Below are 14,667 nucleotides of genomic sequence, written 5' to 3' on the forward strand. Positions count from 1 at the left end.
CCGATCTCTCTGAATCCCGGCCAGTATATCTCCCCAAATTAAACGGAGGTCTTGGATGTCCTAATTTTGCATACTATTACAGGGCGGCGCACATAGCAACTTTCACCAAATACCAATGCGCAAAATGAATCCCCATTATGGGTCTCAATAGAAGCAAATGAATGTGACCCGATCCCAATTTCCAATTTACTTTGGACTTTCCCAAAAGACTGTAAAGGGCTACAAAACCCCATTATTAAGCATTTTCTTTCCCTTTGGGATAGATTCAAAATTAGAAACCAATTCAATCTCTCCATAATCCTTTATTGTCATTTTACAAAAACCCTGCCTTCTATCCTGCATGGGTGTCCCCTAGATCCTTTAAAGAATGGGCTTTGCGGGATGTCCTATATTTGTACAAATTTGTAAATGCATCTTCATTTATTCCATTTCCAACCCTAAGAGAAACATACGGCCTACCACAATCGGAGTTATTTAGATATCTTCAAATAAAAAACTTCTACACACCCTTACTGGATACCAAAATATCTTTCACTCATTTGACTAGTTTTGAACAGTTTTGTAAGAAAGACCCCCATGCTAGAGGCATAATATCTACCTTATATTCTCACGCCTTAGTCCAATCCGGAATAGATAAACCACCTTATGTCCAGAAATGGGAGGAGGATCTAGGGCAGGAACTAGACAACTCAGATTGGAATTAAATATGGAATACCACAAAAACATCTTCACCCAACATACAGGCGATAGAGGCTAACTATAAAGTATTAACGAGATGGTACTTGGTACCTGCTAGGATAGCTAAATACGCGAAGAATTACACCTTTCCATACATGGTGGTCATGTCCGAAAGCTCAGATATTTTGGATAGGGATATTCAAGATTGCATCAATACTACGTGGAAAAAATATTCCTTTAGATCCAGCCACGGCACTTCTCAACTTGAAACCAGAATGTATTTTGCATTTTCAATTTAAATTGCTATTGCAGCTTTTCACAGCAGCCAAACAGACTTTGGCAAAAGCATGGAGAGCTTCAAAGTTAGTGGTAAATGAAGCAGTGATTAAAATGAACAGCACTATGGCCCATGCCAAGATGCTAGCTATAGATACGGACATGATCCCTTAGTTTGAGAAACTGTCGAAACCCTGGATCGCATTTGCTATGCCATCATCTTTTGATAATAAGGTACTCTTGCCATGGTGACCAGAACAATAAGAACAAATACATCTCTCTCTAGTTGTGGCAGGGGCTCTCGGCCTGACCTCGCAGACCCCTTCCATCCCTTTCTTCTCTCCATCCATTTTCTTTCATTTTTCATTATTTATTTACTTTTTTTTTATTTTTTTGGTAGTAATTTGAAAATTTTTCTTTATGATTTGAAGCTCCTGTTTTTTAATTATATGATAATCTGAATTACTCAAGAACGCAAATAAGAAGGTTATTCTTACAATATTTCTAGTCTTGACACCTTTTGAAGAACTGTAAATACCTTCTAAAGTTTTAATCGATCTTGTTTCAATATTACTTAATAGTTATTATTACATTCTCAATTAATTAACATTGAGCTTCTCACCCCTGACTGTATTATATTGTATTTACTTTATGCAATTTGTACACTACTTCTGTACTATACAATAAAATATTTTGACAAGGAAAGGTTTAGCACTGGGAAACACTTTTTGAAACATAAAAAAAAATGCATTTTATACACAATAAAGATCAGAACAAAATGAGGGACAAATGAGGGGGAAAGAGGGACAGAGGGACTTTGTTCTAAATCAGGGACAATCCCTCAAAATCAAGGAGAGTCGGGAACTATGCTTACTCTTGTTCATTATGTACATTTATGTCCTACTGGTGCGGAGATTTGTACTAATCACAGTATCAGGATTAGTAGAGGGCATACATATCCAACAGGAACAAACTTACAGTAGCGTACTATTGCAGATATGTCAAGAATGGTAGCTCAATTACAACAGACAAGAACTGTCAGGATTTAGGTATTTTGGGTAATAGCATTCTTATTTTTTCCAGGATGTCTCTATAAGGGAAAAACGTATAAACTTGGCGAATCGTGGAGAACGGAGCACTGTTTTGACTGTTGGTGTGGCAAAACCGGGGAAATGCAGTGTTGTCAAGCGTATGTTGATATTTTTAGATTTATTATTTGTTCATACTGTTTTCCAATTTCCAACAAAGTAATAAGGAGAGTAAAGCTGTTCTGCTTCCCACTAAGGGTCCTTTCACACGGAGCGGACCGTTTTTGTGTCCGCTATGTGTGTCCACAAAAGCTCAGCAGGGATCCTCCGTAATCCCCGCTGAGCTGTCGGCGGATAGGGTGGTCCCCGCACACAGTGCAGAGACCGCCCTGTCTCTCCTCCGCTCTCCCCTATGGGCAATCGGATGAAGACGGACCGTCTGCCCATCTTCATCCGATCCGTTCCGCCGGACGGAAGAAAAATAGGGTTTTCTTCCGTCCGAAAAACCAGGTCCTGACGGACGCGGATGGTTGCGGACGTTAGCGGATGCTCCATCCGCTAACGGATGCGATCCCATAGGGATGCATTACAAGTCCGTAAACGGACTTGTAATAAACGGACGAACGGTCCGTCAATGTGAAAGGGGCCTAAGTCTATTCCTTTCCTTACCTACAACAAATCAGTTTTTAAGAGAATATATATTGTTTTTAGAAATATAGTACATTTAAAAGAGACCAGCTTTATGTAAAGAATTTTATTCTGATTTTTCCACATTTTGTTATGTTACAACCAAAAATGTAAATGTATTTTATTGAGATTTTATGTTATAGAGTCTATAACATAAAATCTCAATAAAATACATTTACATTTTTATATAATATAGACCAACACAAAGTTTTGAACAGTGCTCTGTGAGATGTTCAAAGCTAGGGATATTTTTTTATAACCTAACCCTGTTTTAAACTTCTCCACAACTGTATCCCTGACCTGTCTAGTGTGTTCTTTGGCCTTCATAATGCTGTTTATTCACTAAGGTTCTCTAACAAATCTATGAGTGCTTCACAGAACAGCTGTATTTATACTGACATTAAATTACACACAGGTAATTAAGTGAAACCCACCCACCTGGGTGGAGAGAAAGTCCTGCTAGCCTAAAATATTATTTATTTGAAAAAGTTGCTCCCAAGGGCCTATAGCCAGCTAGAAAATGTTGGACTGAATAGAATGTATAAAAAAAAGTTCTTTATTGTGTACAGATATATGAAAAAAGCACACATGGATTTAAAACTACACCATCTCTGGTATGCATGGTATCCAAACATAAGATGTCAATGTTACAAATGCAGATAGCAAAAAATTGTTTCTTAACACTAAATGCTATTGCTCAGAGAGGAGCCTCAACACGTTTCGATCGTATATTGTTCTGATCTTCCTTAGGAGGGTGAAGACATCTTCAAATTAGAAGAGTCAATTAAAAACATATAGGCGGGGTAGTTTCAAGGTGGTAATCTGTCCAAGAAGTATGGAACAGGCCCACACTATCCCATGGAAAGTCACACAGACTAAATGTGAGACAGCTCAACCACTATTTTTACTGACCCCTCCTGACTGCTGTAAACTAAGCCTAAGTAGGTCCTGAGTCCAGGAGCCTAGAGACTTTGTAGAGCTTTGGGTGGGAAAAATCTCCTTTCTTAGGTCAACATCTTACCTGGTAGCCAGAGACCTCATTAAAGGGCCACTAAAGGTATTTTTAAAAAAAAATAACAAACATGTTATACTTACCTCCACTGTGCAGTTTGTTTTTCACAGAGTGGCCCCGATCTACGTCTTATGGGGTCCCTCGGCGGCTGTGTCGGCTCCCCCCCGCAAGGACTCAACACCTAATGCGAGCGAGCGAGCATGGTGTTGAGTGCTTGCGGGCGCGCTCCCATTAAGCCAGCGGCCATAGCCGCTCACTGTATCACTTGGCCCCGCCACACGGCGCACCGCGTCATTGGATGTAATTGATGGCCCAGAAGCCTGCGCGAGGGGCTTTCAAAGGGTCAGGTAAGTAAAGGGGGGCTCGGGGGGGGGGGGTGCTAATACACAGATGTTTTTCACCTTAATGCATAGAATGCATTAAGGTGAAAAAACTTTTACCTTTACAACCCCTTTAATTAGTCTCAACGGCTTTTTATATGTGAACTGACTGATGCTCAGGTCTCTCTCATTTTCGCTCTTGCTCTCTCTGCTGTGAAATCCTGCTGCTGGGTGAAAAGGCTGACTGATGACAGAACACATTAAAAATGTGGAAGAGCTGCCTGATTTTTTTTTCCAGCAAAACTCAGTAGGGACAGCTTGTTAGTCAGGAACTGATATGAGTTTAGTTAGTGGTGTGGATGAGCAGATTGTTTGTTTTATGCTATGGACAAAGTAAAATTCAAAAGCAAGCATGCAAAATGTTAAAGCTAAATTCTAGGCAAATAAAAAAAAACACAAGTTAATGCAACATAGAGGGAGGTGAAATGGAGGTCAGAAGGAGGTCAATTGCAGGTCTGATATCCCCAACAATTAATTCAGAATGATTGTAGCAGTGTCTCATTTTATATTTCAATAGTTTTTTATTGATATTTTTCAATCAAACAAAATAATGCATTACAATAGCATATAGTACACAATGCATCGTAACAGTAGGAGACAAAGTAATACTCATTATCTAACATACAGATATGTGTTGGCTAAGCAATATAATACTACCAATCATCATAAGAAAAAATGTAGAGTATTTTCTGTAGAATATTTTCTCAATAGTATCAAGTCAATAAGAGATCAAATCACAATATCAAAGGAAAAAGAAAGAAATACATTAGCAAACAAATAAAATAAAGGAACTAGCTTTCCCGAACACCCCATATGGGAATCATAGTGTTCAAGAGCTATCTCCTCTCATATTTCCTATCTGAATAGTAAACAACGTGACGGAGGAAATAAGGTAAACAGAATTATGTCCTGTTTTTGAACCAGACGTTCCAGAGGTCCCATTGGATTGAGTATTTATGAAGAGAGCCCAAGGATGACGCTAAAATCCTTTCATAGGAATTATGTAAATCCAAGAGGTCAATAGCGTCATCAGGGGAAGGCGGATCGGGATCTTTCCACTTTCTTGTAATCGACAATCTAGCTGCCAGGAGTAGATGGGTTATGGTTCTACGAAGATTAAATGAAAACCTGTCTATTCCTAATGATAAAATAGCCAATGCTGGATCAGGAGCCACTCGTGTTTGAGTCAGGTCAGATATTATATTGAAGATTCCTGCCCAATAGACTGTGAGCTTTGGACAACTCCATAATATATGGAATATGTCTCCTCTGACTGAAGTTGGGCAACGTCTCCAACAAGCTGCAGGGGTTTGGGGGTCAAATTTAGACACTATTACCGGAGTAAGGTACCAACGCAAAGTGATTTGGATAGATAACTCCCACAAGGAGGTGCAACGAGTGGCAGATTGATTGGCCTTACAGGCCAAGCGCCATTGGTCATTCGTGAAAGAGCATTTAAGATCTTTTTCCCAAAGAAGATGGGAGGCAGATTTATTAAAAACTCGTTTTTGTTGCATTAATTGATAAAATAAAGAAATGCCCTTATTTTGTCGTATTGGCGAAGAAAAATAGGTCCAAGCTGAAGCATTAACTTGTTTGGAAATATTGCCAAGTTTATATAGACAATGCATTAATTGAGTATATTGAAACTCGTTGGTGTGAGGGAGGTCATATTCCGATTGGATAGAAGAAAAGGTCTTGATGTATCCATTCGAATAAAAGTCGTCCAGATACCTAATACCTTTCTGGTTCCAAAAGGAAATCGGCATCCTGTTAGTAACAAAGTATAATGTTTGGATGGGAATTCTAACTTCGACTCCGGGCCCTGCTAGACCAGTGGAGCTTATAAATTTTTGCCAAGTTCGTATGGATGCAAGCATCGTAGGAGGTAAGTGTATTGGGGTCTTAACACCCAATAGAGAACCAAACAACCAGAGGTTGGTAGAACCATACGTACAGTAACTAGCCTCTATCAGCCCCCATTGAGTAGTAGGAGTATGATAGAACCACTCCTTCAGTTGGGACAAGATGGAGGAATGATAATAGTCCTGGAAATCAATATATCCAGTTCCACCGCTCATTCTATGTTTAATTAACCTATCATGAGTACACCTGGATTTCTTCCCATTCCAGACAAATTTAGACAAGAGAGATTGCATGGACTTAAAAAACATAACAGGAACAGAAATGGGCAAAGTCCTGAAAAAATATAAAACTTGTGGAAGATGTACCATTTTGAAGGCTGATAATCTACCCCACCAAGAAAATTCGAATTTGCTCAAAATCTGAAGGTCAGTTTGTAGTTTACTTCTAAGGGCAAGGTAGTTGTGTTCATATAATTTTTCGGTGGTCCTTGTGAGATGAACACCCAAATATGGGATGGTGGAATCCGCCCAAACATAGGGGAATTGATGTTGCAACAAATTTTTATTAACAGCATCAACTCCAATGTCTAAGATGAGTGACTTCAAGGCATTAGCCTTGTAAAATGAAACCTCGCCAAACCAGGATAGAAGCTTTTGGATTTCGGGTAAGGAGGAGAATGGATTAGTTATCATTAAGATGACATCATCCGCAAACAAGCTTATTTTATGTACTTGATTGCCAATATTAATTCCTGAAATTTTAGAATTAGTTCTAACATGTTCTGCCAGGGGTTCAATCAGCATGTTGAAAATTAGGGGAGAAAGTGGACACCCCTGTCGAGTTCCATTGGAAATATCAAAAGGTTTAGATAAAAGACCTGAGGTAAAGACTCTGGCTGTAGGAGTAGTATACAGAGCCAGTATTGCTTCAAGGATAGGCCCAGCAAATCCAAATTTCCGAAGAGTCAAGTTCAAGTAGTCCCAATTAACCCTGTCGAACGCCTTCTCTGCATCCAGAGAAAGAAGCAGAGAAGGCGTTCCCATCAGTCCCACATTGTGAATCACATTCACCATTCTCCTAGTAGCATCTGAAGCCTGGCGGCATCTCATAAAACCCGCTTGGTCAGTGTGGATTAGGTCTGGGAGAATTTGATTCAATCTGCTGGCTATCAACTTGGCATATATTTTCAAATCAATGTTTAGTAAGGAGATTGGCCTAAAATTAGAAGGAGAGTTGGGTTCTTTACCAGGTTTGGGTAGAGTAACTATAATGGCCGACAACATTTCTCTTGGAAAAGCGGAGGTAGAAATCGAGTGGTTGTACAGTGTTGTTAAGTGAGGGGAAACTAAATCCTTAAATAACTTGAAATATTCCCCAGTATACCCATCAGGGCCCGGAGACTTAGAGGAAGGCAGACCATCAATGGTTTTACTGATTTCATTTATAGTGATAGGGGCATTCAATTGCTCAAGATGTTTAGCAGATAATTTAGGTAAAGTGATTTGATCGAGGAAAGACCCAATCTCCTCACTAGTTGGTTGATGGGTGCTAGCATCCAATTTGAGGTTATACAAATTATCATAATACAAATAATACAATGGATTGTGGATTGATGAGCTTTTCACCAGAAGTCGGGTGATAAAGGTAGGGGATTTTAGTTTTAAGTCTAAGACCTCTGATGCGACTAGCCATTAGCTTCCCTGACTTATTATTAGCAGTGTAGGAGGTTGCTTTAAGTTTCCTCAAATTAAGTTCATAGGATTCAAGTAGTAAGGACCGTAATTCGTGTCTCAGCTCAAATAGTTGGGACCGAAGGTGAGGCGACGGAGTCGATTTATTTCTGAAATCAACCTCCTCTATCTTTTTGGATAATTCATCGAGTTTCTTAGTTCTTAATTTCTTAACTCGCGATCCGAGTTGAATGAAGAAACCTCGCATATAAGATTTGTGGGCATTCCACAGTACCGCCGGGTCGGACACCGAACCTACGTTGTTGGAGAAAAATTCCGTAAATTTTTGTTTAAGAAATTCCTCGTGAGTAGGGTTTTGGAGTAGATAATTATTAACACGCCACAGGTACGAGTGCTGTTTAGAATTCTTATTAGCTATTTTAATACTGATTGGTGCGTGGTCCGACCAGGTGATAGAGTGGATGCGAGAGTCAATAACATTCTGTAGTAGCCATTTGTCAGAAATGAACATGTCAATCCTGGAATAAGTGTTGTGACGCGAGGAGAGAAACGTATAGTCCCTCTCCTCCGCATGACAACACCTCCATATGTCAAAAAGATCATTCTCTCTAAAAAAGGTGGATAGAGGGGAAGAAATCCTCTTGGGACCGGAAGAAACATCCATAGTGACATCTGGAACAATATTAAAATCCCCACATAACAGCAGATGACCTTCCTGTACTTTTCGAACCTTCTCAAGCACGGATCTATGAAACTTCAATTGACCGTGGTTCGGGGCATACAAGTTTGCAATAGTATACAAAACATTGTCTAATTTACAAACTAATATAACAAACCTTCCATTCGGATCAGTAGTGCAGGATATTAACTGAAAAGAAATAGTGTCACGGATGGCAATCAAGACACCCCTTTGTTTTCTAGAAAAGTCAGCCTTAAAAACATAGGGAAAGGATCTATTGTTACATTGGGGGGTCGCCCCTTGAGCAAAGTGCGTTTCCTGCACGCAAAGTACATCGCATTTGTGGGAGATAGCAGTTCTCCAAAGCGAAGAACGTTTTGCTGGGTGGTTCAGTCCCTTCACATTAAGTGAAAGAAAATTGATAGACATTGTGAATAGCGTGTAGAAGCTGCTGGAATGTGCCGATGAAGTTCAAATTTTGGGAGTAGTGTGCAGAAAATAACTACCTAGTACACTATATACTAGAATGATAAGGGGAAAAGAAAAAGAAAAACACAAAAACACAGGGCAAAACAAAACAAACAAACAAAAAAAAAAAGGCACACAAATATAATAAAAAATAGGTATCAGTGAGTTGCTCAATCAGAACAGGACCAAGGAAGTAGGATATTCAAGGCAAGATATGCTTAAACAGAAATATATCCTACAAACTTGGATAGAGCAATACCAGAACAAAAGTGTCAAATGCAACTAATGTCGGGTGATATTAGTAACCCGACACTATAACAGGGTAATGTTCAAACAGCAAAGGATGTAAAGACTGGCATCCAGGGAACATTGTTGCAGTGAAAAATATCAACAAATACTTCTTCAATGTATTACTTTGCAGCAGGGATGTGATGAGCTGTGTTGCTTCCTTTACCAAGATGTATACCGTCCATAGCCCGTCTTTCCTCATCAGATAGTTTAGGGAGAATGCCCCACGAGTGCAGCAAGCGAAGTCCATCCAGAGGCTTGGATATGATGATGGTTTTCCCGTTAGATGTTATCAGCAATGTAGCAGGATGTCTCCACTTATATGGGATCTTATGGTTGTTTAAAGCTTTTGTGACAGTTTTCAGCTGCCTTCTCATATTGAGAGTATATTTTGACAAATCAGCGAACATATGAACCTCCTTATAAGGAGCAGGGAGTTCAGGTTGGGATCGAGCTCTGGTCAGCAATTTCTCTTTAGTAGGGAAAAAATGTATTTTCATGAGAACATCGCGTGGGACGGATGCGTCCAGGTGTTTCGGTTTAGGAATGCGGTGTATACGGTCAATCATTCTTTCTATTGGGGATATGTCCGGTAACAAGGCCATTATCATGTCTCCCGCATACTTTTGTAGATCTGCCTGAGCAATAGATTCAGGAACTCCCCTCAGTTTAATGTTTTCCCTCCTAGAGCGATCTTCCAAATCCGCGATTTTAGCACGCATCCAATCTGCATCATCCATTTGATCTCTATATGCGTTAACCAAATTGTTCACAGTTTTTGATTGTTTCTCAATCTTATTTTCTACATGGAGGACCCTCTCTCCCAAACCTTTCATTTCAATAGAAAAGTTATTGAGCATAGCAGATATATTCACCATAAGTGACGATTGAAGGGATAAAAGCATATCCTTCATGGTAGTATCAAGGACCGGTTGGCCTGAGGTAGGATAACAGGCTATTGATGATGCCACTTTAAGGCCTACCTGGTCCTGGCTTGATGATGTCGCAGGAATTACAGGGGATTGCTCTGAATGGTCATATTTCATCCGCGTTTTAGCCGGGCTTTTAGAGGATGGACTATGAGGGGGAGACACCTCCGGGTTAAATACATGAGAGTCTGGATCCCAGTTGTCCTGTATCTCATCAGGGAGATCAGTATAATAGGAGGATGGCATTACCTCAGATCTGTGGGGGCCATTTTGAAGCTGATCCTCTGCTGCAGCTGACATATCAGACATGTCAGTCAGCTTTCTAAAGCGAGTTTCTTTAATCCGCTTGCGTGACTGCATCGAGTGTGGTCTCCCCTCACAGAATATCAGTCTCAGGCGATTCACAGAGCGATATTTTGATGGATTGGCCGAGAAATCCCCAGATGCCAGTCAGAGCTGTTAGCTCAGGCATCCATCACGATGCATGCAGGCCACGCCCCTCACAGTGTCTCATTTTGATCTCAAAAGGAAGCTCTGAATGCACCTGAAAGAATACCGCAAATTCACACAAGCCTTATGTATGAGGACAGAATTTAGGTGCATCATAGAGACAATAGGACAAGGCTGAACCACTACTTATTGCAAAAGATGCATTAAAAAAAATGCATGTTATTAAGTGCAAACACAGAGAAATTATAATTTCCTATTTGAACATAGTCATCTTGTTCTTTTTAGGGCACAATGGAACTATATATGACATCAGTCTCATAAGCAATTCTTTATTGGCAGGAATACTTTCGGCCTATTGTCCCTGTGGGCTTTAAGTAAATCCCCATTTTCCTCTCAATAAGTAGCCCTGCGTGAACTCTGGAGCTTTCAGTAGGGATTTCCTACCATTGGAGTTTTCAAAATAAGAAGCCATTTGGTAACTAAATCAACTGTAAGTCCTCTAAGTCGTGTAGACTAACCCCTAAATATTAGGTTTCCAAAGCCACTGCTCAATTTTCAGGATTTTTTTTGTATAATTTGTATTTTATTTTTAAAATTCAAAACAAATACAAGGTACATTGACAGTGGAACAACATCACTTAACATAATCCGGGCACATTCGGGCATTGCATCTGGGATGAGGCTCTGGATAAGCAAGGGGACGGGGGGCATCCCGCCCACTCCGGACATTCGGTCCAATTGAGCAGGCATCCCCCCCAACAAGTGGGGAGCGGGATAGCCCCGAACCCCTGCCCCTTACAAATGCTAATTACGCTCCCAGAGTAACATTAATACACTTCTTGGAACAGCCAAGGGCGCCAGGGGCCGCCTAATAAAACGAAAATGAAAAAAAAGAACATTCCGAAAGCCCGAGGCAAGGCTGGACACCTGAGCACCACATGCCTGCCTGACATTAACCATAAACTACAATAAAAGGCAAAAACAAAATAAAATTGTAAAAAATAAAAATTTAAAGAAAAAACAAAAACAGACAAACAGTAGACTAACACAGAGAGAGAGAAGAAACAAGGGAGTTAGAATAAGAAGGAGAAGCGAGAAAGCAAGAAACAGAAGGGAAGTAAGCGGAAGATTCAGCCCCCACCGATGGCACGGATGGGATATATCAGTAATCAGGAGGTCTCCTGGTTAGACAGTTGGCGGTGCGCCTGGACGAGTCTCCCAAAGGAGGGGTCCGCCAAAGTAAGAATTTTCAGGATTTTAACCCGTGTCTGCATCTTATTATCTGCACGCCATGCATACTCTATGGCAGGAGTCGGCAACTTACAGCCCGCGGACCGCCGCCACTAAATGTCCGGCCCGCCAGTGCATGTGATAAATTCATGTGCACCCGACCCGCTGACCTTTTAACCCCATTCGATTTTCTTGAGATAACAACTGATGTGGCTAAGAAGTCTTTTATCCCAAGCAGCGAAAACGGACATCCCTCCCCCCGCGGCTCGTCCAGTCTCTCCTGTCCCACCGGGAGGCCCAAGCGACCAGCCAGCGTGTCCACCAGCTGGCCGGAGACCCAAACGAGGCCACAATCGGCTTAGATGGAGTCTCGGATCTAGTAACCCGGAAACAATGACATGACATTACTTGCGGTTTACAGAAGACTTAAAGCGCCAAATTTAAAAATGACAGCATTCAAAATGGCCAAATTTGGTGCTTTGAATGCTTTTAAGTGCAAAGGATGGATTTGGGGTCTTATAGACCCCAGATCCCTCCATAAAGAGTACCTGTCACTGCCTATTAGGGATGTTTACATTCCTTGTGACAGCAATAAAAGTGATCAGAATTTTTTGTTCTAGGTGGATACGACCTATTAGCATACAAGTTGTTATATAGAGCTACTTGTGTTGATTTTCTAAAGGAAAATAGGTTGTTCACTTTACAAGGGAAGTTTCACTTTGCAAGAGGATTTTCTCCACAGGTTAGTAAATGAGGTGAAGTTTCACTTTGCAAAGAATACCCAGTCACATTCAATGAAACTAAAAGAGTTATCAGAGCTTCACCTCATTGAATAACCTCTGGGGAAAATGTATTTGCAAAGTGCAACTTACCTTGCAAACCAAAAAACCTATTTGCCTTTAGTAAATCAGCCCCTATGTATCAATACATTATTAAGTTAGAACCTTCATAACATTCAGTTTCATGCCTACTCCTGTGGGGCTTAGTGACTTTTAGCATGTCTAGCAGTGTCTAGTAGAGTAGTAGGTTTAACTAATATTTATTTTTTATTTTTATTCTTTTAGTTATGGAACACCATATAGCCGTGACAGGAACTGCATATTCAAATTTGACCGGAAAGCCTGTGAATACATCCTAATACCAAATGAGGACCCAAAAAAGCAATGCTCTGGATATGGCATGGTGGGCTGAATACATTCTGCTGGAATCATCAACAGTGTTATCTCTTTCAAGAATTTGAATGATGAATTATTGCACCCAGTAGCATGTAAAATAAATAATTACATCAAGAAAAGATACTAGAATAATAAAATATAATCTATATTCGTTGCTGCACAAATATTGATTTACTGTATGACTGATTGGAGTAATTTATTATCACTTCCTGAATGTTATTTTAGCAAAAATAACTCTTGAGAGATAATAACCAGTGAAGTTCTGGAAGGAACAAGAGTACCAAGTTTGTTTAACACTTATGCAGAAATATTCTGTCTGGCCATATAAATAGATTTCTTCTAAGTTCTAAGTGGCTTTAAACCAGCCCTGTACTGCAAATTAATTACAGTAATGCCCCCCCCCCCCCCACCTTTCCTGGGCTTATTCACCTTCCATGCAATCGACCCCCCTTTCCACATTATCTACTTCCAGTTATGGGTGGTCTTCTATGCTGTATGTAGTAAAGGAAGCACTGTTCTCTGCAGCATTCTCCCTGAATCTAGGCCAGTGTGATAATACACTTCTGGGGGGCGTGTCCATGACAACCTGAGCTCACAAGACACTAGGCGATAGTAAAACTAAAAAAGGAAATTAAGATCATATTAAAGCAGTCTGTGTATAAAAACACATGTACCCTTTATAACAATAAAATAACAATAAAACAACATACTGTATATCTAAATCAATATTCAACCATTAGGAGTCAGGTAGCCCACTGATAGAACCATTTGATTACTAATCTGGAAACCTCTCTAATTCTATTTACACCTTGCCAGTTATTCCTTATTCTACTTGTCCCCATACTTTTAAGACTGGGAGGATCTTCACCATGAACTCTTGAGAAATGAAAAGATACGCAACATGTAACATGTTCACTCTACATACTGCTATCCACATGGGCATTCCCATGTAATCTGTGATGACTTATTCACAACATTTGAAACCTAAATGTATCTCAAAGTAGGGGCTTTTTTGCATAATATTGATGATTTTTTTCTTGGAATATTTTACTAATTCCCCTGTCTTCTTGTAAAATAGGCCAGCTTTTCCCAATAATATTTTTAAGATCCCTGTACTGATTACAGAAATTATTTCTAAATGATATATTTCCTCTAGTAAAATTATTCTTCCTACATTAATTTCATATGTATTTATTGCAAGAAATCATCCCATTGTAGGTTAGCTACACATTCTATGTCATTATCTAAAGGTTCCCTTATCGTATTCTTTTTCAAGGAATCTTTCTTTCAAGACATACATAACGTACTACCAGTTCATTACAGTTCTGTCTGAGGCATATGAACTGTCCTCTCAGAATGTTTCTCACCCATGTAGATTTGAAATATGTTTTAGTATTAGGTATTAAGCTTATTCCCATAAACTCAAATAGTGAGGTCAAGAAATGTTCTAATTAAAAATGTATTACATCATTGTTACTATTTATGTGAGCTGTTCCTTGTGTTTTATAAGGTAAATTATTTTAGGTGTATTTTTTTTTAATTGAATGATCTGGTCAATCTGGAGCTATACTTCCCTTCTTTTTACATTGGTTGTATCTCTGTACAGCAAAGAAACAGTGGGAAAATACTACTTACATAACAAAGCTGTCCTTTGCATATAATATATCTGCTAGATTGATGCCTCCCCAGCACTATGGACTATAAAGTCTGCCTTCATTTTGTAAAGCACTGCTGCCACTATATAAATCCTGTATAATAATAATAATAATAATAATAATAATAATAAATAGTGCTTACATTTTCCAGAAGAGTGCATTGGTCAGAAATACC

At 39.6% G+C, this 14,667-nt stretch overlaps 1 protein-coding gene across 1 annotated transcript in view; it reads left to right on the forward strand.

Moving 5' to 3' along the window:
* LOC120947180 (beta-microseminoprotein-like) overlaps nucleotides 1–14,316 on the forward strand; it is a 38,628-nt gene extending 24,312 nt beyond the window's left edge. The window contains exons 3-4 of the mRNA XM_040362281.1: nucleotides 2,038–2,143; nucleotides 12,727–14,316. Of these exons, the coding sequence (XP_040218215.1) occupies nucleotides 2,038–2,143; nucleotides 12,727–12,853 (233 nt within the window). The 3' untranslated portion in view covers nucleotides 12,854–14,316. The remainder of the gene's footprint in view (nucleotides 1–2,037; nucleotides 2,144–12,726) is intronic.
* The last annotated feature ends 351 nt before the right edge of the window (nucleotides 14,317–14,667 follow it).

The sequence above is a fragment of the Rana temporaria genome, chromosome 8, assembly GCF_905171775.1.
Source record: "Rana temporaria chromosome 8, aRanTem1.1, whole genome shotgun sequence".
Lineage (NCBI taxonomy): Eukaryota > Metazoa > Chordata > Amphibia > Anura > Ranidae > Rana > Rana temporaria.